Source organism: Serinus canaria, chromosome 4A, assembly GCF_022539315.1.
Source record: "Serinus canaria isolate serCan28SL12 chromosome 4A, serCan2020, whole genome shotgun sequence".
Taxonomy (NCBI): domain Eukaryota; kingdom Metazoa; phylum Chordata; class Aves; order Passeriformes; family Fringillidae; genus Serinus; species Serinus canaria.
In genome coordinates, this window is record NC_066318.1 from 17,659,028 (window position 1) to 17,685,287 (window position 26,260).

Sequence of the window (26,260 nt, forward strand, 5' to 3'; positions counted from 1 at the left end):
GATGAACCCTACAGAGGTTAACTCTACAGAGGTGGGAAAGTGCTGCTCACCAACAGGCCTCAGAAGTGCCTTTCCATTCTCCGCTCTTTTCCATTTACAGCAAAACCCAGAATTCCTTTTGCTGCTCTGTTCAGACACTTCACTGTCAAAAATGTCCAAGGAGATTGTTGTAGAAACTGGAGATCCAGTAGTTTTCAATTACCCCTCCAGGCTTGCACAGCGTATAATTTACAGTAAATACAGATCAGTCATCACCTTTTGATTAATATTTGCCTTTTAATTTTAAATTCTTATTAGTCTGAGAGCTACTGCAATTCCTCTTTAGAGTTTTATTACCTATCCCATGGGACCAGCACTGTTGTGAAGGTTTCTTTTCTAGCCAAAATCTCAGGTTACGTTTATCACTGAATACAAATATACAAGCCTATTTCCTGCAGAAATTTTAATTTACTGCTCAAGAAAGGCTACTATAGGTAATAAGGTTTACATAAAGAATGTGTAATAAAATGTGAATATATTGAAAGGATCATTACCTAAATGCATTCAGTGATTAGGTAAAATGTAGAATTCAGCAGGTTAGCCCAGACGCAAATCTGCTGTTTACATGTTTATAAAATAACCAGATGTAAATCAACCAAGTCCAGGTACATTAGATCTCCGAGATAAACCAAAACACGGAAATTACTGATTCAGTCAGATGTCGAAATAACAGAAATATTTAAAGCAGGTCAGGGACTAAGTAAGTAAAAGGGCATTTAGGAAATCATAAGCAAAATTCAGGCATCTATCTGGGAACTAATCTTTTTAGTAAACTCATTTGTGTTAATTTTGCAGACTGAATCAGCCTGTGGCAAACACTTTTTACAGGAAGACTGGGAGCACAAATACAAGGATAATTGGAGGACTGGAAGGACACAGTAATGGAAATATTGAGAGATTCACCAGTACAAAGTGTCAGATGCTGAGTCTGGACTGATGAGTGTCTGCAGGGAACTTCTATAAACTACAAGTGGCTGAAGAGAAATAGCCCCAGATTTATCACAGAACAGCTATGGATCAGAAATACAATACAGCCACTAAGGAGACAAATGTGACCCTTTAAATTTAATGGATGACATTCTTTTCACACAAGAGAGAGAACTATCAACAATAAATACCTGGTGCCTTGGCCATAAGCACTAACTGGAATACTGTTCCTGGTCACTCCTATTCAAGGAAAATTAATTCAAATAAATGCAGGATGAACAGAAACAGAACTTTGCTTTTGAGAGGAGGCTAACATTTAATTTGGTCTAAGAAGTGAAGGGTTGAAGTCTCTCTAAGCTTCACTAGAAAAAATAAACTCAGCTAGAAGAGTTCAAGCGATGACAGACACAGCATTATAAATACACTGGCACAGACACCACAGCAAGCTGCTCTACCAACAGGTCTGAGACTGCCTTCCAACAGAGTCAGGGCCAAATCCCAAATATCCCTAACACAGGCCTTTGCTGCTAAGTCTGGGCAATTACATCTCCTAAAGCCCCCAGGGGATTAACTCCTGACTCAGCCCCTCATCCTCCTTTTAGCCGAACATGCCAGAAACATTCCCTGCTTTCTCAGCCAACATCCAGGATCAGCTCCATGCTCCAGCAGCCCTGGGTTTGCCCAGAACAACTTCCAACAAAAACATTGCACGAGCCCCTTTCAGGAATGCGTGCTTTTCCCTCAGGGATGAGCCAAAGGCTTTAGGTTTAAGTCCTGCTTTCACAGCTCCAAAGCCAGGCTGGTCACACACACAAAGGGCTGCGTTGTGCTGGGCACAAACCCCTCTGGGAGCCAGGATTTGTTCACCCTCACACACTGCCCCTGCTCAGGCTGGCTCCCTGGGAGGTGTGAGGAAACATCTGCTTTTGGAGAGGAATGCTGCAGGGAGGGATTCCTTCCTCCCTTACCAGGGAGGGTCTGTGAGCCCACCAACAAATAATGGAATTGTTAAGGCTGGCAAAGACTTTGGAGATTACCGAGTGCAACCATCAACCAGCAGCACCACCCTGGTCACCACTAAACCACAGCCTCCAGGGCCACATCCACATGTTTTCCAACCCTTCCAGGGATGGGGACCCCACCATTGTCCTGGCAGGAAGGAGGATCACCAGGAAAATCAGGTTGATGGTAATTCTGCAGTTTTCATCTTTGGAAATCCCTCCTAAGCTTTCCAAGCCTTGTTGTTTGAACGAGCCAAGGCCCTGGCCTGGCTGTGGCAGGTGTGTCTCATTTAGACACACCCCACCACTGCTGCCATCCCACTAAAACACCTCAACAGGGAAAGACACAGAAAATTTCAGGGTTTTTTTCCCATAAACACATTGCACTACTCGAGGTTTTCATCTTTCAATTTAATTAAAGAAAAATGTCTCAAAGTGATGAAGCATGTCTGACTTCCAGCTTCTTTTAATGGCACAAGCCAGTGCAGTAAATTATAGAAAGCAAGCTCAGTTAGAATTTTATTTTCATTTAAAATAAAAAATAGAGAGAAAACTCTCCAGACGTGAGGTCCTGTTAAAAAAGTGGCTGTTCACTTGTAAACAGAATAAAAGTGTTAAGAACACAGTTTCAGCTTAAACAAAACCACTTTTCAGAAGCAATACAAGTATGTTACAACACTGTAAGAACACCAAAAGCAGAAAACAAAAGAATGGCAGAAGAATCACATAACATTGCTTACTAAAGTGATAAATAATTGATGGTGAATGTTAATAGCTTGACATTTTTATTGCTCCAATGGTAGTGTGTTGACAAGAAAATGTAGTAAACTGTCAGTGGGACAATAATAAACATCAATTTATGGTTTTGCATATGGAGTTTTGTACCTATCAAGAAAAGCATAGGATTTTGTATTTTTTTTTATTAAAACCACACTAGATTTAATAATTTTTTTCTCTGTTTAAAAGTCCCCCATTTGCAACTGAACCATACTCCCTAGACTTGGGTGTGAGTGTTTGAACACTTCTGTGTTCCACCTCTGGGAAAACACCTTTGGGCAGGTGGGGAATCACTAAGAAGGAGCTTTGATGCTCTGCCAGGGTTCTGTACTCCTTCAGTACTCTCCAGATACAAACCCAAAGATTTCCTGGACAAAATCTAAACAAAATTAGTGTCAACATGTTGTTGTGAAGAAATGAACACTGATTTGGTAGACAGTAGCTGCTTTTAAAAATCTGCTGCAAACTCCCACTCCTGAGAGGGACCAGTTAGCTCCCTTTTCTCCTTCTCTGCACAATGGTGTTGGAACCAGTCAAGGCACTTTCTTTACCACTTCCACTCACTCTGCTGACATTAATCTGTTACATTGCTACAAATTCTGACTGATACCTTCCATGAACACTTCACCAACTCATGCTGATCATTTACTGTCAAAAATGAGATTTCCAGTCTTGGGAGACAGAATTACCTATGCTGGTTTGGTATTTTAAAGGACAGCCCAAGCAATAAGAACCTGTGTAGAGTTCACAGCAGTACTACCAGCTGCCTTCACCTTCCAGTGAGCTATGAATCCTGTGTCTTTCACATGCAAATATAATACTGCTGCTGGTTTTGAATTTTAATGCAAATTTATCTGCTTATTAAAACGTGGAGCTTACTGTAAATGACAGGTTTGGCTCTGGTTCTTTATGTTATGGCCACATAATTAAATGTCAATTAAAACACAAAGACGAGACCCATTCATGGTTCAAAGACTGCACAGGTAATAATTAAGGACATATTAAATGTACTTCAAATGTAAACTTAACAAATTAATATTATGTGCTTAAGTGTTCAAGGCCAGTTTGGATGGAGCTCTGAGCAACCTGGGCTAGTGGAAGGTGGGGGTGGAATGAGAGGAGCTTTAGGGTCCCTTCCACCCAACCCATTCTGTGGTTCCATGGGAAGGGCCTGTTCTCCCCTTTGGGCAAGCACAGGGAGAAAACAGAGTTGCGTGAAGAAGAAAATCAGAACTGGCTGAGATTTCTTGAGTATTCTGCACAACAAACTTCTGGCAGAACAGTAAGAAACATCCATTGTTCTGTTAATTACTCCAGAAACTCATTTGTCAGTGAGACCCAAAGAAAGAACCAAGTGTGCCATTTCAGTTTTGGTTTACTCTGCCTCTTCTGCCATTATTTTCTCTGCTTCCAGTTAACACTCATCCCCCAAAAAAAGAAATAAATTGGAGACAACACTTTGCTTGGTTCTGCAATGGAAATCTGAGTTGCAAGGTGTAGCTAATGATAATTTCAAACAACACAGGAGGTTTTTATTCATGTTACAAATGCAATTACACATTTAGTTGTCACCAATCTACCAGTCAAACAAAGTTTCTGCATGAAACGTGCAGATTTCAAACTCTGCACCATCAGTCTGGGACAGGAAACAGCACAAACTTCCCTTTGAGTAACAACTTGCATAAAACTGGCCTTCTGTAAACACTGTGTACAAGGAATCTGACCTACTACAGGTATTAGATGCAATGGTCTTACAAATACTGTATTTTAATAGCATATTGCAAACTGGAGAGATGCAAATACATTCAGAGGAAACCCCAAGTCACCCTGAAACTAAAAAGTAACTTGGGATGATGTTGCAGGGAGTCAAGATGCTGCAAAGAAATGCCTGGACACCGATAATGAAATCCACCACAACTTGCAGATGCTCAGTTATCTGCTGGGCTTTGTTATTTCTAGTTAGGAAAGGCAGGGAACTTGCAACGATTTCCATTTGCTTTCTTTTATCAAGTGCTCTTGCTTAGATCAGCCATTAGAGGAAGTTTTTCTACAATGACTTCCCTTCCTGAGATCAGGCAAACGGGGAAGAATCCAAAATAATACTGAATTCCACAAGGCTTTCCTGGCTCTCCAGACAGTGCCTGACTGCCAAAACATATTCAGGAGCCCTTTCAACTGCTGCACTTCCTCCCCTCAGCATGTTTGGAAACTCCACTTTGACTGAGATAAAACCTCTTTCCACTGGAAGGGACTTCATGTCACTTAACTGTGAAAATACTGAAGTGCAACCACACCAGTAGCAAAGGTGCTGCTTCAGCTTGGATTTGGCTGTTCCTCATTTTTCTCTTCTGTAACGAAGATCTCCAATTCGAGGGTAATTTCTCCAGACTTCAAAACAAAATAGAACTTAACATCTGTATATATTCCTCACTTCAAAAGAGACTTCAGGGTACTTTGTTAATAGCAGCTGCCATCTTCCCCACAAATGCAGCTTTTGCAGAGGTGAAGATTTCAGCTTTGTATTTCAGGTGCTGCAAACACCACCTGAAACACTTTTCAAAATGAAGACAGAAATGCTATGCATTTTTCATCCATTTACTAAACAAAGTGCAACTGAGCCCTACACATCTGACATATGTACAAACTCTTTATGGCTTTCCCATAAAAGCAGTGTGGGTGGGGCTGTACAATCCCAGGGGAACGAGCACATGGAACAGATGCTGGGGACTGTTGGCAATAGAATAAGAGCTATAATACATTCTGTAAACCTTGGCATACCACACTTTACATTATGCAAAGAGTCAATATTTACAAATCCATAGTGGGTAAACTAAAGGACCCCTTAAATGTAAATGATGATTTTGCAAAGTGCAGGACAAAACCAGTGCTGTTGATTGCAAGTCCTATGCAAGCAGGTTCTACTAAAATCATTACTACTGGAGTTTACCTGGACATTCCTACTGAGGGTTTCTAGGATTGCAACACTTAGGATGAAATATAGGATGACACAGCTTTAGGATGCACATTGGAGGACAGCAAAGAGAGAAATTAATAAGGCAGCATGCTCAGAACAAGTTTAAGCAGCACTGATGTTAAGATCCCTAGTGGCAACTCTATCAGTTATTGGTAATGTTAAAAATTCAGAGTGCAACATAGAAGCCTCGTTTAACATAAGAAAATGTGCAAATTGTTCTCTTCTTAACAAAAGAAAGTAACAGCGAGGAAGATTTCTACTGAAGAACATTTTTAAGTCACAGCAAAGCAGACCATCTTCTTTCCAAAATCATCTACAAGGCACTAAGGGTAGAAAATGACAGGTAACATGAAAGACCAATGTTGTTCCTCAGTCAGGTCGAAATATGGGATATTTTGGTAAGAACTCTATTAATATTACCTGTTGAAGAAGGGAAAAAGACAAGAACAGAAGACAATAACCAAACAGTTCAAAGCTTCAGCACAATTCCCATGAACATTAGCTAATTCATAAGACTAAATATATCTGAGATAGTCAGTGAGGAGGGAATGTTCCCCAGGGTAACAAAGCAGAGATTGCAGTCATTCTGAAATAGAGGGATTCTGGGTGCTTGGCTTTTTTAGGGGTGATCTCTTTCCCTAAAGCCTACACAATCTTCACAGCTACATGTTAAAGGGGATAGGGGAGTGGTAGAACCACAGAAATACTTGAAATTCTGCTTTCCTTCAAGGTCTGTCTAGTTTACAACCATGTGAAATTTAGAGCTGGAAGAAAAAAAACCCACCAAAACAAACCAAAAACAAAAACACAAAAGAAGAGGTGCAACCAAAAAACACATTAAAGATGCAGTATTTCTGCAAAATTATTTGAATCAAAGGGGTTATGAACACCACTGGAAAAGGTGGTAAGTGTTAAGGAACTATGGACTGGTGCTGGTGTGGGAATCACTCCAATGCAGAAAGTCCCAGTGGGTCTCCTTCAGTCCAAATTACAGATCAAACTGCACATTTGTCTGGGAGATCTTTTTGCACAGGGTCACTAAGTGAAGGATTTTCTCTATTAAATCATAGTTCTGTTGAATAAGTAACAAGCAATACTCACATATTCCATCATATTGCTAGTTTCACATTTCCTTTTACTCAGCTTCCAGTGCAAACCAAGCTAAGGAAATAATTAACAAAGGATTAGCACAGCTTTGTTTGGATGAGTAATGCAACAAGCATTACTGAATTATTAGGATCTATTATTTAGGATCAGTATAACGTATGGAATTATGATAAGACTGTAACATCCTTCATTGCCAATATTAAAGCTGAAAAAACCAAGCACTCTTTTCTTACCTTATGATATAGTCTGTTATTTTCCCATTCTAATAACTTCTGAATTGATCTTCTAGTCTAGAAAGAAGTCAGAAGTGTATCAGAAATGGTTCAGCAGCTGGTCTCATCCAGCAGGATCTCACTGCTGCATTTCTGGCTAAGGTGAATTTACAGTAAGTTAAGTTTATAAAAGTAGGATGAACCAGAGAAGAAATACATGGAAATCTTTCACTTCAACCCCACTCCCCCTTTTTCCAAAAAAGGAAAACACTCATGGGTTTTCTGTTAGTTTAGAACCACTGGAAAAATTTCTAAGATCAAGTGCAACTTAGGCCTGTGGCTTTTCCAGAGTTCATTTAGTTAGTAAGAGATCCTTTCGAATTTGTTTTTACCTCCCACAGCCAACAGAACAGAGTCTCCTGGCCAAATCCTGCACTCACTGCAGGTGTTCTGCTGAAAACACAGATTTCTGTACATTTAATTTCCAGATTTTGCTAAGGGAATTGTGATCTGGATCTTGAAAAAAGCCCTCACCACCAAACTTCACAACAAATTATTTTCAACCCTTGGCTACCAAATGTGTCCTTCATGTCCTGCTCTTTCCACAACTGTAGAGAGCAGATAATTCCTCAAGTTTCAGTGATTTTGAAGGTCACAAAAAGACAACTGTGATGATCCTGCATGGTATACATTTAATTGTAATCACTGCATGGTTGTTATCACCCTCACACCCCCATGGAAGTGCCATCATTTTCCCTACCTGCTGCATATTCTCTGCAGCCTTGAGAATTTCATATAATTAATGGGCATTTATTTAGGTCATCACTGGTACAGGGATATTAAAAATGGCTTTACAATTGCAAATACTTCTTTTGTATCTCTCTGGCATAAACCTCTGCAATAATTAAATTTATAAAAGCAGTTAAAATGAACTAAAGTAAGTCCTGTAACTTTTTAGTGATACAGTTCCAGTGATGAGCACTTCAACGAGTTAACATATTAATGCATTTCCAATATTTACTGCTGTGATAAATCAATTCTAAATGTAAACCACAGAGGTAATTGACTAAAGTGCTTTCCAAAATTATTACTTTGGACCTGATAACAGGAGTGGTCAACTCTGTTGGGGGGAAGTCTTTAGAAAATAAATTTGTACTTGTTCTTAACAGAAACAGAACAGTAAAATGCAGCAAATAAAGCACAGCTCTGAAATGTTATGGTGTCTGTTGCATACAAAAAAGAGATTTTAAATTTTAAAAATATTTATTTGGGGGGTGGAGGAGTAGGGATGGGGGGTGTGAAAAGGAGAAGTGATTTTTCAGTCTTACTATTCCAGTCTTTGAAAGTCATGAAGGTTCAGTTCTACACCCAATTCTTAGACCTTCCTTAGAATCCTGGAAATTTAGAGTATCATACATTCCATCCTGTTTGAACTGAGATGAGACCAGCTATTCTTAAAACTATTGAGTCAACTGGTAATCTGCTGTAATTTCAATTTTTTTTCTATTTTCTAAGATGGAAACCGGAATAACCTTTTGAATGGGAGACCAAACCAGGGTTTTAAAATGGGGAAAATATTATGAAAAATTATTTAATCCTACCAATAATTTAAAAATCCATAGAATTTGATGAAACATGGACTCACTCTTTTGTTAAGACAGACCACAGGCCACAGGCTGCAGCCCAGAGTGCAGCAGCAGCACAGGCAGCCACAGAGCAGCCACTTCACATTGACAGGGAGGTTCTTCCTCAGGCAGGCGTTCACTCGGCTGATGCTGGTCTTGAATTCCTCAGGGGCCACCTGCAACAGAAGGCCTCAACTTCAGCAAGAGCCAGCACAGGTGTATTTTCTCAGAAACTGCCTCTACAGGTTAAAATGAAAGAGGAAATAACACCATCTTCTAAAGCACTGGTCACTCAGTGAGCATGAAAAGTCATTTTCCTGCAACAAATTCATTTCTGGTGCGTGCACTGCACAAACCTGAGTTCAAAAGCCAAACATCTTTTAGATGAGCAGCTCATCTGTATTTATTGCACCAGAAATTAATAAATGGGCCTGAAAGTACAATGGGCCCAGACAAAATCAGAACTGGGACACAGCTGGGCAATACATGCACTGGCTACACTGAGCAAAACCATGGAACAGTGACAGATTTCTGCTTTCCAAGGGAATGTGGGAGCTTTGTAGTAAAAATAGGTACCACAGAAAGGAAGAATATTGTCCAAATTAGAGCCACACCAGTCTAAGTCTACACTGTGCCTGGGTGAAGGCTCTGTCCACAAATAACTTCCTGAAGTGGCCCATAATGAAGCCACAACTTCCCTCGTGGCTGCTTCCTAAAATAGGGAAGCCTGGAAAGAAATACACTGGATTGTATTTAAGGCAGAGCAATGCTCATTGTACAGGGTTAGGAATAAAGCCTACTTACAGAAAACTAGCTTCTTGAAATTCAGGAATAAGTATTTTATACCTGTATTGCCACTGCAGAGTCACAGTGGAATTTTGTATCAGAAAGAAGCTCTTTTCTCCCATAACTGCATTCTCACCTACTCACATACCCCAAATCCCTCATCCCCTACAGAATCCAAGTCACTCCATCTGACAAGTCAAACATGGATTTGAGGCAGTGACTCCAAGATGACCCCTTAACTCTAATGCAGTCCAGCATTCAAATACACAAAGCAGAATAAATCAGGACCAACAAGAGACTCGACCAGGCAGGCACAACTCAGAACAATTAAAACCCCCATCTTTCCTACCTCCTTGCCATGTGCATGCAAATCCGCAGTGTGAGTCTGTACACAAAGCTGTGCTCCACAACCCCCACCCAAGCCAGCCCAGCTCTGCTCATCTGACTCTGCAAACAAGGGCAGTAACACCAACAAAAGTTCATTTAATGACAAAGATCCTTTTCAGCAGGGGCAAAGCCAAGGGGCAGGAAATGGAGAGGACCTGATGTTGCTGCTCTGCCTATTGAGCTGAATTCTTTAAAGCATTGCAGGGAAGGGAGTAAATAAATGCAACATCTGTTTCCTGGCCATTCAGGTCACCAGGCACTACAGAGTCGGGGCAGCTGGCCTTGCACACTAGCCAGGCCTACAGTTAAAAACATGAGAACATAATTTGTGATTATTTTACAGCAGGAATTAATAAACACATAGAAAGTAATTATTTTGTCCCAATCCCACATTTAACAGACTGTTTTGTTTTACATCTACAAATGGAGTAACTAAAAAAAATTGTCTGTCTTACAAGAGACAGTTTAGGGGAAAAAAGATAAAAGAAAATGGTCAAAGAAACCCCCTGAGATCCTTTGTACTGGGACATCTGCAATGAAAAAGATCCTATTGTAATGTGGCAAACTATCCTGTACTTGCATGTCTCTGGAACCAGGTTTTATGGATTTCTTTGCCAGTGCCAGATCTTGTACTGGGATATAACAAATACCAGATGCACTTCAGCAAAACCATTTCATCTTCAACGTGGGAGAGTGTTTTGTAGGAAAGAACATCTGGGCTGGTGGTTTGCAGTAACCTCAGGCAGCTGCTGCAGTCACTGCCTCAAAGTAAACTGGGATTCCTACATTAATTGGCATTCTCAACTCCTAAGGAAGTTTCCATGGGCCTCATATTTAAATATCTACAAATGGCACTTCCTTTGTTAGATCTTTTAGAATTTTATATTCTGTTTAAGTGAAATATAAAAATAAGTAGGTTTTTTCCCTTAAACCCATTCATACTTTTGCAATGAGACTTTCTAAGAAAAGAGAATGTTTCCTTTTCCTTCAGACACAAAGTTTACTGGACCTTGACAACAACACAGCCCAACCTCCAAATACAGCTGAACAAACTTGCCAAAGACAATGAAATGGCACAGCCCAGAATTTAGCTTAACAAGAATAACCCTTTATCAGTGTAACATTCAACATGAAGAGAACTCAACCAGATTCTCAGATCACAGCTGGCAGAAAAAATTGGGATCTAAGAAGAAAGGCCAGGGAAATTCCCTCTTCCTGTGATAATTTTTAAGGGACTCACTCTTCACATCAGGTTAACATGTTCCTACATTTTAAGATGAAAGTTGAAGTACTGTCATTCCTGCAGGCCAAATGGCTAAACCAGAAACCAACTTTGGATGCCTCTAAGCAACAGAAAATTCCCATTTCAGGAGTTTTGGTCTGATGTTTACCTTACTATAGTATTATGAAAGCAGCACTACCTGCTAACTTACCAAATATTTTCATGCAAAGGTGAATCACTTGGCTACAAGATAAGATGAAATTACTTAAGATGCCTTTGACTAACCCCAACTATTGGATTTTTTCTGCCTTTAGGAAATGGAATCACAATAAATATTTCTGTCACTAATGACACATCTGAAACTAAAGGAACTGGACAGCAAGATAAGCCTCATGTTGTGAGAAACAGAAGAAATCACAATTTTGTTGCTCAGTTTACAGCTCAGGGACAGTTAAACATTGTTACATAGTGATTAAGAACAAAATACCTGTAAATAACTGTTCTAAGAATGAAATGGAATCCAAATGAAAGTCAGCACAGAACTGTTGATTTTCTGACACAATTTTAACTCTTGCCTTCTTGCAGGTACAGCTTTTGAAAGGTGTATGTGAAGGGCTGATGTACTTCAAACAAACAGAATTAACAGCTCCTCCTGCACAAAGACAGCTCCCTAAGAAAGCCTGGTTTTGAGTAATTCTGGAAATCTTTTGGAGAGTTTGTGCCTGGCTCCTGAAAAGAATGAGATAAGCACTGTGCTCCTGGCTGTGTTGTACACCTTGGGAAGGGACATTAGCTCCTTTTAGGAGGGAAAAAACAACAACAACAAAAAAAACATAAAAGGAAAGGAGGGGGTGTCATAATATTTTACAACAGGATGCAGAGGATCTCCAAACACAGGAAGGGAGCCAGCAACGCCCAGCAGGCCCGATCTTCCTCCTTCAATCATCATGATCAGCAGCCCTATCAATCACACAGCACAACGGCACCACAATGGCCAGCCCTCACTTTATGGCTCCCCCTGCCCTGCACTGCACACTCCTCTCTGGGCAGGACCCTTTTGTTTCAATCTCAGAGCAGGAAATTCCACTTTTCCCCTTCAGGATCACTGCCTCCATCATTTTCTGGTCACCAGGAGCAGTGGGTGCTATTGTGCTCCATATCATAGAGAATATTTTGTTAAAAGCTTTTGAAGAGAATTAATAATCCTGTAAACCTGTAGCACACAGAATTTAAATTTAACCAACATTCCAATTTAGGCCAAGGTCCAATTACATTATTAAAAGTTAAATATTGCCTCTGTATTAAGTGTAATCAAATCTTTTTGTATAATGTTCCTCTGAAAAGAAGTCTGGCTTGGAATTTCCAAACCAGGTGAGTTTCTGTCTCATCCTGCAAGACAAATATTAATCCAGCTGAATTAGCTATGCCAAACATCTGATGTACCTGGGTCTCCTTTCCTTTATTATTTTATTGTCTGTGCTTTACCCTCAAATGTACACATTCACCTCTCCCAAGGAAAGCAACAAATCAAGCCTCAATTAAACACTGAAGATGTAATTACCAGCATGTAGCTCTAGGCTAACCTACAACAGCTATGCAGGCTCTGTAAAAACTGGGAGACTGGGAAAATGGGTGAAGGATGAGAGGGATTCCAGATTTCAGAGAAAGAAAATCAAGTTTGCTGCCATCATGATGTGGAGGGGATGAGGGCAGGAAGCTTAAGGAAATTACTAACAAAAGAATGTGGCATAAATCCCAAAAGTTTTTGCTTCTGGGAGAAAGGTGTAGCTACAGAGTTTTCTCTGATCAGGATTTTCATCCTGCTTTAAAAACCTACATCTTTTACATCTGTATTTATTCCAAAGAAAAGCAGTACCACTGAGAACTCCATCAAGCCCATCTAATGGCTTCATCTCTTACACTCCATTAGTAGATGGGATTTATTATTAACATAATTCACAGGGGACAGCAAAGCCATTCAACTTAATGTTACACAGGCAATATGAATAAACTATGACATTGTCTTAGAGGAGCTGAGGACCAATGCAAGTTCAGAGTAAACATTTTAATCCCAATTTGTAAATATAAACAGTCACTGTTATTCATAAATTTTGATTTCATAAAAAGCAAAAAAATTACATTTTAACAACAGAGGATCTTAAAGTGGGGTCTCGGTTGACTACAATACTGATTATTGAGAATTATTTAGAAGGATATTTGAAGAAAAACTTACTGAAAAAATGACTGAAATTTTCATTTTCAATAGGGATTAAGATGATTGACTGCCTCAACCAGAGGAAGAAGCAGATTCTTTATTTCTTGCAATTGACTGAAGTATTACAAACTGAAAGACCCACAACTGTGGTTTTTAATGTCTTTCATGGCAGTGGTGGCAGGCAGGAAGAAAAATGTGTTTACTATCTTGTTTGATTGCTCTTCTCCCCTGACAAAGGGGAATTCATTTCCTTGCTCAGAAAGCCCCTCATATCCACAAGACAACAGAATATCAAGATTCTCAGCAGAGGAGCACCCCTACATACAGCAAATCCCTGCCCATGCCATTCCTGCAGCACTGATTACACCCACAGGACAAGAAGAGTAAATGCCAACAGAAGAATTTCCTCTTTTCTGTCTTTGCTAAATTAAGTCCAAGCACTCAAGTGAACTTTAAATTAAGCTTTTGTTCACTGTCTATTTAACAACAGGAGGACAGTCCAGTGGAAAATGTGACAGCCACTTATGCTGGCATTAAAAAGTGTAGACTTCGTTGTAGGTTGGATTTTTAATAACCCAAATATATTTTAGAGAGACAGAAAAAGGGATGAAATTATATAATTAAATTCAGTTTTAATGTTTCTTGCCTGGGATTTTCCACAGGCTTATTTATAATAAACTACAACTTGAGCAAAAGAACATCAAAATTGTTTTGTTCAAAAAGTATTGTGGCTGTTCAGTAATCAGAAAGAGCTTTCCAGAAAACAATAAGCCTCAGACAAGGTGGTGAAATGCAAAGTGTTGTCAGCAGCCCTCACACTGGAATCAGTAGGATTGGTCTTTCTGAGCTCAATGAGATCCTAAAAGTCCCAGGCTGATTTTCAGCACCCAAAAACTCCAAGCAGAACCTGCTTTTCAGGGGTACTGCTAGCAGAACACCTGGGCAACCTCAGCACAAGGGGTTTATTCACTGTACTCTGGTGTGAAAATGCAGGAGGAGAAAGCCCAGATGGATCTGGCAGAAGCAGGAACAACCACTCAGCTGCATTTGGTGGATTGTTGGTATGACTCAACCTCTGCAAGGGGCTGCAGAGGGAGTGCAGCTCTATGGAATGACATGAGACAAAGTAGAAAGAGCCAAATAAACTTCCTTCTTCCCAAATTCTAGAATAGATACACGAAGGGGATAGAAATCAAAGCAAAAACAAATCACTAGGGAGTGCAACAGCAGGAAGAAAAAAATCAGGAGAAAAAGAATTAAGCAATTAAAAGATTTAAAAAAATACAATTACAAAAATTATTTAACTAACAATTTAGTGAAGATTGAATTAAGAGCTACAAATTACAGTTTCTTACACTTGCATTAAGTAAGATGACGGGACTCCAGAGAAAGCAAGAGACTTGTCACCACTAATTTTCAGAACTAAATGGTATTTGTGAAAATGTACTAAAAACCTCCTTAATTTCTAGATTTAACACTATGTTTCGTTCTGTAGAGCTTCAGATAAAACAGATTCACTTCCAGAGTTTTGTCTAAACAAACTCAAGGCTTGTCAGGCATACTCAAAAGAGAGGTCTAGTATTTGTACTGATTTAATTCACCCAGGAGAGAGCACAAACTCCAGGTATTTCAAAAGCAAGGTTAAGTGAGTGTTGCTTTCATGTCTGCATGGAAACAGTCGGATCCATGTTGAGCTTTGCTGCATTTGGAATGTCAATAATGACAACAATCACTGCAAATCCTTCTTGTTCCCAGCTGCACTGAGGGACTGGGCAGTGAGCAGCTGGGTCACACAGGCCACAGGTAACAGTTTTTAGTGGGTTCATGCTCAGGTATCCAACACAGAAACCACTGGATGCACTGGCTCCTCCCATTGAAAAGAACAGTTTAATCTCACACTTACCTTCCCTGTCAGAACAGAAGGAAATTCTGTATCAAACTTGTTGCTCAAGCCAAACCTTGAAAACAAAAGAGACAAACAAAATATATTCCACCTAACTTACTTTGTTTCCCTTAATAAAAAAAAATGTAAAAAGAGTTTTTACTTTAAAAAGAAGCCACTATCAATTTCTTTTGCCCTTACATTTGCATTATTTCACAAGCTTTGATCTATGTTAATACAAGGTCTCTTGTACCATTCAGCCATTTCAGACAGAAACACAGCTCAGTGCCTTACTTCAATACCTCCAGAAGTGCAAAAATCCTTTTCCAATTGGAGGGCAGCAAGTTTCAATCTTTGATTTCTGTAAGAAAAAACCCTCCAGCTATGAGATCCCAGGTTCAACAACCCTTTTACTTTCTTACACATGCAGTTGTTTCACATGCAACAGATGAAGTTTGTTTTAAGGAACCCATTCATCATCATCTTAGAAATTTATAACTAAGTGGTTTTAAAAACTTCCTTTGGGCTGAGTTAAGGTACCTCATAAGAGCCTACACAAAGGAGACTTTTACAACAACTATGAAATTCAAGAAAATTAAGTTTTGGGTACCACTGTGACTACTCTTCATTGAAGTGTTTTGGGGTTTGAGCAGAAGGTTTTCATTACAGGCAGTGAAAGCTCCGGGGAGCTGGATTTGGCTTGTAAACCTGTTACCACTTATTCCAAAACTCCTGAACCTTTTAAATTCAATAATTTAACAAAATACAGCAGCAGCTGGCCCTCAGCTACAATCTATATGCTTGATGAAAGTTAAATATATTGTACATCAAATCAGCTTTGCTAAACTATCTCCCGAGTATATGTGTTCAAAAAAAAAATCAAAATACCTGAAAGAATCACTGTCAAAAAGAAGAGCACAAATATATTTGGTATTGTAGGAGTTACTGAAGAAACAAACTTTGCTTTGAGTCAGACTGACACCTGCCATACTCCAAACTGGTCCCTGGTACCAACACCAGTATTGCTGAAATATCAGAACTATGGGATAGTTTGGGTTGGAAGGGACCTTAAAGGTCCCAGCACCTCCCTGGACATCAGTGCCCATGATGAGATCACACATTTACACTCCTGTGCACTCTGTAATACCCCAGATACCCTAAACTGACAATGGAAATTGCTCCCAAGTAACAAAAAGTCAAATCAACCTTATAGAAGAGAGAGGCGGGACAGAAGACTTGTGCTGGCTCTAGAAATCCAGTAACTGAAATGTTTGGCAACAACACTGGTGAAGTTCAGTCCAGTCCTTTGATGAATAATTTAAGTTAGAGTCTCTTGTAAAGAGCAGTAGTTGTGTAAAATGTTACAAAAACCCCCAAACAGTAAAACCAGTAAAATTTTAGGCAAGCACAAAGGTTACTAACATAGCACATTTCCATTCTCTGTAATCTGGCAAGTCAGCCTCCACATTTTGTACCTTTTCAAGCTGAAATCTTCCAGGTTTTGTATTGTTATATATTTAGTTCTAAGGAAGCTTGGAGAGCAATGAAGTAGTCTTTCCAGTCTTAAAAACAAAACAAAAAAAGACTAAAATTATAAAGCACATTCACAAGCTTGTTTTGAGGAACCCAGACTTTTCTGTGCATCAGCAATGGAACAACCTGGAATGATCACAAAGTAGCAGCAATCAGACAACACAATAAAAGAACTATTGGAAAATTCAAGAATTATTTACTCTACCCATCTAACAGACCAATTCTTCCACTAAATCATGCCAAAGGTCCATCTTGTCCTCAATACTGATTCTTACAGTGGCCAGGAGCAGCAGTTTAGGATACAGCAAAAGAAATGGAAAAAAAGAGCAAAGATGTACCAGCTGCTCCTCAGAACCCTCCTCTGACCTTCAACAATTCAGAGTTCAAACACTTCTTAAGCCACAGGTAGTGTCTTTTATCTCACTGATCAAATATACTCATGAAAATTCCCATTGCACCCCAATTTCCATAAAAAACAAGATAAATTTGTGCTTTCTGATTAATAAATCTGATTAGGAATGCAAGATCCCAATATGTTTTGGGTTTAATTTCAAAGCTGATGTTGTGACACATATTAAAATCCCCAAATAACTTATTTTTATTAGCTGCCAAAACACTCCCTTCAGTTGCAGCATGTCCAGGAAACCTGAGTTATAGAATGGCATCACTCCCACTGACACCTGTGAGTGGCTAAAGAATATAACTTTATGTTTTAACTATACTTTAAACACTATATTTAGTCAGAGTCACTGATGGTCTTTAGCACAGTTTTACAGAAATATCTCTGGAAGTTTTACAGACTATTCTGTGATTATTTACTACAGGGTTTAGAAACATTTAACTCCTGTTACATGGAGCAGAGGGATGACTCAATAACCAAATAAAATAAAAAGATTGAAGGAGGATGTTATACAGCTTTACAGGCAACTTTGTGAAAGTACTGAAGTGTTATTAGAACCTTCCATGCAAGGAAGTTAAAATCTAAAGTATTGATCAAGAGGTAATTAATTTAATTAGACTTCCTACAACAGACTAGTGATCCAGCATGAGCAGGTCCATGAAATCTTCTAAAATTCAGTATATTTAAAAATCACAATAACATTAATTTCAGTAGCTGTCCTTTAAGTCATTCAGAACAGCAGCTGGCGGTGATTTATTTCTGGGCCAGTTCTGTGACTCCTCAGTGCAAGCTGCACAAAGTGTAACATTTAGAAATTCAGATCAGTCACCCACGTTCTTTGTTGCACTTTCCTCACTGCATGACAAGTACCTCTAAGAGCCAGGCACTGTTTCCTAGAGGCTGCAACAGAACCAGGATGACCTCACTTGCCAGTTCTGGCCCTCTTTCCCTGTTCTCATGGATGGCATCAGGCAAATCCCATCACCTCATTTCCCCCCATCTGTAGAGTGGTGAGAACACAACTTGTCCTAGGGAGCTATAATAAGAGAAATGTATCAATCCCTCAGTTAAAGGCTGAAATGAACATCTTGAACCACCAGTTGCAAACCTCACCTGCAACAGGTACCACAAGATAACGTTTATTAGTTTACAAGCAGGAGCTCAGGTTTTCTGTCCCCAGAACTGAAACAGGAAGAGTTTGGAAACACTGTGTTACATTTAGAAGAGAAATATTTCAAGGTGCTTTGCCTTTTTATTTTGTTTGACTTAAACCTCACCTCATTCTCAGTTCTCCCACTCCTGTATTTATAGATAGTAATCAGCCTTACTAGACTGCACAACTTAAACCTGTTTAGTGAAGCTCTCCAACCCCCTTTGAGCAGAGCTCCTTTCCCCACACCTAATCCAGGTTATGTTTAACCTCTCTGCAAGAGTGGAGCTCAGATCCCCCACTGCTCTTTATGAGGTATCAGCTGAGCTTTGGCCAACATTAGAGGGTAAAGATGACATTCCTCAAGAGTCCTGATCTCCTTGGACATGCAACATTCCCCAGTTCAAACATTTTCCTGTGAAGCCAAAAGAACTATCCCAGAATCCTTACCCACAGATTATGTTTTGGAAAATGAAGTTTTTGGTAAAGAGTGGAAGGCTGAGGTCATTTGCTGTTTTTAATCTGTGGAAGGTGGAAAAATAGCAGATGATACTCAAATGTTATCTCAACTGGCTCTTCCCTCTCTTCCCCAGCTGATGAAATAAACTTTTCATCAGCACCTGGACTGTGGGCACTCCTACAGAAAACAGGATACAACACCAAAAGTTAACTTTTAGTCAGACTACGAGGTCTGCAAATTTCAGCAGGAAGCTGGATACTAATGGCAAAAATATGTTTAATTGCTATTTCATTACCTCATTACCATCCATCCAAATGGACTTAATGATATGGAAAAATTATAGCAGATAAGCACAACCCTACAGCCAAGTTACAGTTTGCTTACTGCTCTGTTTTTGGAAGTTATTGCCTTTGCTTTGCTAGGCATGACTCAGTCTTCACTACAGACATCTGTGTGGAGATACTTGGATACACCAAGCAGCCACACTGACTATGGGAGAAACAGCAGACAGTGTTTATAACTCATCAAAAGGGAATTGCAGAAGAAAAGGCATTTACTAGGACCTAGTAATTTATCTGTGCTAAAATTCAAAAGCTTTCAAAACCAATAAATATGACAATGTTTTCAAAGAATCCTGGAAAAGATGAACATAGATTTTGCCAACCATTTTTACACACATCCTCTCTGACTAAAATGAAACAAATAGACTTTACATGGTCACTCTTACCACGCACAGGGGTAGAAGGGCTAGAGAAAGTAAAGTGGGAAAAGCAAGATCTTGCCAAATACTCTCAGAAAACTCTTGGAATTTATATTTAGTACTGTTGGATACTGCAGAATAGTTACTCTGCCAGAGCAAGCAGCTCACTGACAAGGTCATAAGAATAAAAAATCTCTTGCAAGAAAGTAAGAGTGTTTGAATCTACCAACTTGGGAGTTTTGTAAGAGAACTGGACATGAAAAGATGAAGCAGATGACCCTGGAATTTGAGAACTATCCCTTCTCTATACACCAAAAGTATTCAAGAAGGCCAATGTCAGTTGAGAAACAGGAGACATCTGAAACAAAAATCCAAGGAAAACAATGGCTTTATAAAGATAACTGGTTTTCTTTTTTTATTAATGTCTGACTTGCCAGGACAGACATTTTCATTAGCAGTACTCCAGACAGGTTCAGCAAACAAACCCAGGTTTTCCTGGATGACGTCTCTCCCTTCAGTAACTGGAGCAGGCTGCTTCTGCCAACTGATTTCAAAAGCAGCAGCCTCTGTGTGATCAAAAAGTGACAGAGTTCCAACATACAACCTCTTTGGGAAGCAAACCAGTTCCCATTTAACAGGAGGTTAGGATTATGTACTCCAGTGTCCAGGGTTTAACTCCATTTTATTGGTAACATCCAAGAACTGTTTTTATCAGTATAAGGCGATTTACAAATACAGCATGAGCTGATAAAAGCTGCCTCCTACCATGCAGGAAGGTCCTGTTACAGGACGAAAACTGAGAGGGGTGGGAGAAAGGGAAAATAAGTTGGATGGGGATTCAGCTCAGGTGGTTACAAGGGCACATAGCTAGCTAAGGATTTCCACTTCCCTGACAAGAGTGCTTTTTTTGATGTAGACATCCCTAGCTCTTGGAGATGCTCCTGCCCATCCCAAAAAGATGCTGGAGCCAAGAAGGAACTGCAAGTAACATCACTAACACACAAAAAGCAAAGCAGATGAGTGTGTAATGTTTTTTTCCAGTTCAGCACTTCAAATCAGGTAGCTCCTAAGATGGGTACTTGGTATTCTGAGCATCTTGCTTGTGTTCCACCTCTCCTTTATTCAGGCCCGCAGCTCTTTGGGGGGAGGACACAAAGAAATTCCATCTGCACCAGCAAAAGCACTGCGGTGCAGCAGAGCAACTCCCCACTGGCACCAGCTCAATGCAACCCTGAGCCAGGCTGCCATGAGGACACAGATCCGACCCCACTTCCCGTGGCAGTCGGGAGAGCAAAAGCCAGTGCTTTTGCTGCAGGGGCTTAGAGCACACTGCACCTATTTACAGAGAGAAATGGGAATTTTATGCCATCCAAAGACAGAGCCAAAGCAACACAAGCTTGGGGGGTCTCTGCAATACATAAATTTCAATACCTCCCTCCCTGCCCTGAAAATTAACATGACAACCAACAACTTGTTAAGGATGCACTTGCTTCTATTAATTCTTCAGCTTGCTGGAGCAGGAATACTAAGAAAATCCCTATGAGTAAACATTACATATAAGGAAACACAGCTTGCTCGTCTTCTGTTCAACTGTTTAAATGAGCAGCAAACATTCTGGCTCACGCTGTGTTCCAGTGATGAAAACACTCAATCTAAACCAAACTCTCAACTAAGTTCGGGGCAGATAAAGTACAGCACGGGTAGGAGCCTGTTCTGCAGTGCAGTGTGGGGGCTCCCTGGCTCAGCTGTGGCACACAAGGGTCACAGCGAGATGGTCTGAACAGGCTGTTCGACCTCGCATCGCGTGGACTTTGCTTTTAATCTAACAAATTGTTTGGATAAAGAGGAGCAACCAGGGAGGGCTGCGCTGCAGCCTCTGCAGCCGACAGCCAACTCCGGCTGTTCATTCACGGCTGGGGGTTTCCTCGAGCTACCGGAAAATAACCCACGTTCACCAAGTTCCCCTCACAGAGAGGGGAGAGGGGCGCAGGGCTGCGGCTCTCGGCCCCGCGGGGCGGGAGCCTGGGGCCGACAGGGCCGGGGCACGGTGCTGCCGCTGCCCTCACCCCTCCCGGCGCTCCCGCCCGGCTCCACCGCCCCGCCACACCGGCCCCTCACGCTGCCCCCGCTCCTTCCTTACACGGTGATGTGCCCAGCGCCCCGTACCGCTACGGGATCGGGCGCGTCGCGGGGCCGGGGCAGCTCCTGGCTCCGCACCACGGGCTCGGGCTCATCCTGCTCCTCCTCGTCCTCCTCCTCCAGCTCGTAGATCGTGTCGAAGTCCGCCATATTGGGCAGCAGGACGCTCATCGCCGGCCCTCCCGCCGCGCCTGCGCAGCGCGCGCCGGGGGCGGGGCCGCGCTTCGGCCACGGCGGCGGGAGGGCGGCGCGCAGGCGCAGCGCGGCCCCGCTGGAGCGCTGAGGGAGCGCGGCCGCGTACGGGGCCGCACGGTGCGGCGGCCGGTGCCAGGCTCCCCGCGTCACCCCCTGTGCGAGCTCTCCGGAGGCGGTGGGGAGCGGCTTGCCGCCGGCGTTGGTGGCCGGAGGCGGCCGCTCAGGTGCGCGCCCGCTCTTGCTCGCCGCTCCCGGGCGGCAGGTAACGAGCCGGCACGGGGAGCGCTGAGAGGAGTTAGCGTTGGTGGTTACAGCGAAGCCGGAATAACCTCGTTGAACTCTTAACTTATTTTCAGAGACTCGCTCTAAGCCTTCCGTGCACACGCGAGCGGAATATCTCTACTATCGTTAGTAGAGTTTATAACTGCCCCCACCTCCCTTTCCTTCCTGGCGCCCCCGCCATGGGTGCGCGCGCCCCTTCCCGCCCCTCAGCTGCGCGAGGGTCACGAGACGGCGCGAGCGGCTCCCGAGCGGAGTTTGAATTTGCTGGTTACAGGGAAGCCGGGAAAAAAACCCTCACTGTATTTTCATTTACTTTCCAAAAAAAAAACCAAAACAAAAAACCCCCCAAACCAAACCAAACAAACAAAAATAAATCACCCCTGAACCTTCGGCGTATAAAGGACCTGAATATCTGTAGTCTTGTTACCGCATTTGTAACTCGTCCGCGTGCCTCCCTCGGGTGCGCTCGCGCCCTCTCCCGCCCTTCAGGTGCTTGAGGGGCGGCTCCTGAGGGAAGGTGGGGGCAGGTGCTGATGCTCCTTTATTTGGACCTCTTTTCCAGGTGTGTTTCTGTGACTGTTTTAATAAAAACAGCCGGGTAGCGCTTTCCGCCCTCCCCCTCCTGTTTTTGCCCGCTATGTCCCTCCCCAGGGCGCCTGAGGTGACGATGAGGGAGGGCGGGGGTTGTGGAGTTTTGCCAGAGTTTTGGGGTTTGTTGGTGGGTTTGGAAAATGAGTTATGTGCAGCGTGATGGGGTGGTGAGAGAGAAGAAAATCCATGTAGCAACAGCAAATCTGGGGAAAATAATTCTCAGAATACTTCAGGGGAATGCCCCCATCAGCACACAGGTGTAAGCTATTATTGAGGTAATAAACACTTAATTACTCAGCTACTGCAAATGGAATGTAATCAAAAACTATTGGTGTTTGTAATTGCAATAGAAGAATGAAAAACGAAATTATGAGGGGGGTGTTGGTTCTTCTTAGTGTTAGCGTAGCTCGTGTAAAGTGTTGGCTCTGGTATGTGTACAAATCAGAATTCCTGACCTGCAGGTACTCTAAGGAATGAGCTCATCTCCTCCTGCATCAGGTAAAAACGGGTCTCTATCGTTGTCTGTTGTTTCCAGGAAACTACTTCCCTCATGAATCATCTTTATTGTTTTTCAGGAGTTTCTAGACTGCAGAAAAATGCGGATGACTCGACAGTGAAAATTTTTGTTGCCTCCGAAAGTAGCGTTTTATGAGCTACACTTATATCAGTGCTGCGTGCTCCTACTTCAGTATGTTACCCATCTTATGTGGAGCTGCAGGTAAATCACACTCTAAGCTAAAGAAAAAAATTAAGAGGCAAATTGTTATAAAATGAAATTTTGTCCTCCTGTTTTCGTCAAAATATTTTTTTTCTTATTTAGTGTTGAATGTTGCAGTAAATTGCAGAGAAGTTAAGTAATTGATCAAATACTGAAAATACATCCTGTTCAGAAACATGATAAAAAAAGAGAAAATTATTCTATACTCAAGGATCTGATATTTTTTTCTGCTGATCTTCATCTTTATATAGATTCATTATCAATGGAAAGAAAATGTTGAAACATCTAAAATAAAGTTTTAAATAGGGGTATTAATAAGGTACTGGTCTTTATTTTACTCTCAGTTAAATTCTGGATGTTTGCTTTAACTGGTGTGGAAACCAAAAATGTGAGTGCTGGAACTGAGAGCACTGGAGGAAATGATAGTTCTGATGCTGTGCATTTACATTGTGGGCTTTAATATTCAGCTGAGACTGTCTTGGTAGACGGCTGCTCTGGTGATCTGTTTGTGGGAAAGGCCATCCAACCACAGAATGGTCTGGATTGAAAGGGGACTTACAGCTATGGCCAGGGACACCTTCCACTATCCAGGCTGCTCCAAGCCCTGTCCAGCCTGGCCTTGGACACTTCAGGGCTCGCATGTGTTCAGTGTTTTTCCAATAAAAATGTCTTGAAAATTTCTTAAGGATGAAAGAAGCAAGGGGCAAGCAGGATGTGTGCTGGAAAGTAAAATAAGTCCCATGGACTTGTCCGCAATGATGTACAGCTGTCACATTCAATATGGTGACAGTGGTGGCACTCAGGTGGTAGGGCAAGGTATGGCAAACAGGAACGCATTCAGCATAGTCTCATGTTTAATTCAAAAACCTCCATTTAATGCAAGCTGGGTTTTGATTTAATAAACAAACCAATGTTACAGACATTTAAAGGGACATTGTGACAGAAGGACACATGTGATGTGGCACTAAGCTCCCAAGCAGGTGGTACAATAACTTACTGAATTGAGTGTAAAATGAAGCATCACTTACTATGTGACTTCTTTATAATGAATGCCTGAGGTGTTAACGAACCAAGAAAACAAGTGTTTTTAATTGGGAAAGGTACTTTGCTATAGCAGTTGCTGTTTAACAACTTGTGCTTTTAAATAATACATTGAAGTCAAAGTTCAACTGAAGTTGCAATAGATTTTTTTTTATGTGTATGTTCTCTCCCCTAGGAACAATGGCCATCTGGGTGAAAATAGAGTATTTTAGAAAAACACCTTTTGTGTCCCATGTCTGCATTTAAAGAATGTCTGTTTAGTATTAGGTTTGAGAAGTAAATACTACAGGGAATTTTTTCAGCATGACTTACCAAACTTTATGGCTTCAAAGGAAGAAATAGAAGCTTCATTTTCAGTATTTCCTTAGGATGCTGTTTATTTGATGAAACTATTATGCCATAAAACCAGAAAGATTTGTGAAGGATGATGGTCTCTGGCAATGTTTATCCACAAAAATCACTTCCTTTCTTGGAATCAGAAGTGTTCTTATATACAGCATGAAACACAAAGAGCATAAATCCAAGAGTTAAACCAAAGCACACAATTAAATAAAGGCACTATTGGGAGAACATGGAAAGGGAATGTTAATGTGGGCCTGAGAGATTCTGAGTCTTCTTCCAAAGTCCTGTTCCCCTGTTTGTTCCACACAGATCACCACCACACAGGCATTCTTCAGGAGGAGGAACATGAAAACAGAATTCCCTCATTTCAGACAGGAGGAGGTTGTTGGATAATGGGAATATACTCTTGGAGAATGTATTATAAGTCTGGTGGACAAACCCTGATTAACTCATGCAAACTAACCCTGATTAATGCAAACTCTTTTCCCAACGTGGTTTGCATCTCACTGCAAGTTCCCATTATTTTGTTCAGAAGTAGAAATGTGGAATTTAGGCAAATGTGGATATGCTCATTTGTTGAAGAAAGGCAAGCTAAGAGTTGTTTGTGAGGTTCAATCAAACTGATTTTGTGATACCAATATGTTCAAATATCTGGAAGGGTTTTGGCTTTGTCCAGGCAGCCCTGTGCTGCCTATACTGAAAATGCCTGACATAGATCAAATTTCAAAAATAATCTAAGTTTCAAGAGGTTATCAAGTTTCTGATCCAGGGTTTTTTTTGGTTTTTTTGGCCAGGATGACTACTGCAAACAGCCAATTAGGGGTTTAAATTATTCTGTCTTTGTAAACTGAAATTGGAAATATCTTATAATGAGGTACTTTCCCATTTTTAGTCTAAGCTATCTGTAACTAAGGGCACATCTGTATTTTTCTTTATTTTCTCCCACTGATCAATATTTAGAAGTTAATTACTAAAGCAAATTTACTGTGGTGCTACAATGAGTGTCAGCAGGAGCAGTTTGTGCCAGAGGCCCTTCTTGACGTACTTCTGGACAGGGGGACTGAGGAGGGCACTTCTGCCAAAGCTTTGGCACCTCTCAGGATTCTCATAGGAATCGAGATGATTCAGATAAATGTCAGAAGGGATTTGCTGGCTGCTGGAATTAGACAGTTGTGTGATGTAGAGGTTTTTTTGATATCAGCATGGTGTTAAAGGGGCTCACTACCTTGCCGACTGGAACCACCAGTCAATCAGCTGAATTCAAACACTGATGGTTTTCTGTTTACATACACTGAAAAACAGGAAACTTGGAGAGCTTGGGGAAGAGACCCACTGGGTGCAAAGGATGGCATTTAATTTATTATTTTAATTGCTTAACAGTGCTAAGGGAGAGTATAACTAAAGTCCCTGGAGCAGTCTTCAAAGGAAGAAAGACAAATATTGAATAATGTTATTTACAGCCTTTAGTGTTTCATCCATGTAAATACAAATTTAAATACAGGGGCTGATCACATCTGCTGAAGTTTCTCCTTCACAGAAGCAATGCTGAAGAGTC

At 41.1% G+C, this 26,260-nt stretch overlaps 1 protein-coding gene across 3 annotated transcripts; it reads right to left on the minus strand.

Moving 5' to 3' along the window:
* Positions 1 to 5,323: 5,323 nt before the first annotated feature.
* On the minus strand, positions 5,324 to 22,321 carry CHIC1 (cysteine rich hydrophobic domain 1). Of its 3 annotated transcripts, XM_030228895.2 has the most exons (7): positions 21,538 to 22,317; positions 16,630 to 16,716; positions 15,176 to 15,230; positions 8,683 to 8,838; positions 7,059 to 7,115; positions 6,820 to 6,879; positions 5,324 to 6,138 (listed from the first exon to the last, which is right to left on the minus strand). In XM_030228895.2, exons 1-7 carry the CDS (start codon positions 21,705 to 21,707, stop codon positions 6,088 to 6,090), a joined length of 636 nt encoding a protein of 211 aa, XP_030084755.2. In that variant the 5' UTR covers positions 21,708 to 22,317; the 3' UTR covers positions 5,324 to 6,087. The 3 variants fall into 3 exon arrangements, with proteins under 3 accessions (XP_030084755.2, XP_030084756.2, XP_030084757.2); XM_030228896.2 differs by lacking the exon at positions 16,630 to 16,716 and having other exon boundaries at positions 21,538 to 21,750; XM_030228897.2 differs by lacking the exons at positions 15,176 to 15,230; positions 16,630 to 16,716 and having other exon boundaries at positions 21,564 to 22,321.
* Between the last annotated feature and the right edge of the window lie 3,939 nt (positions 22,322 to 26,260).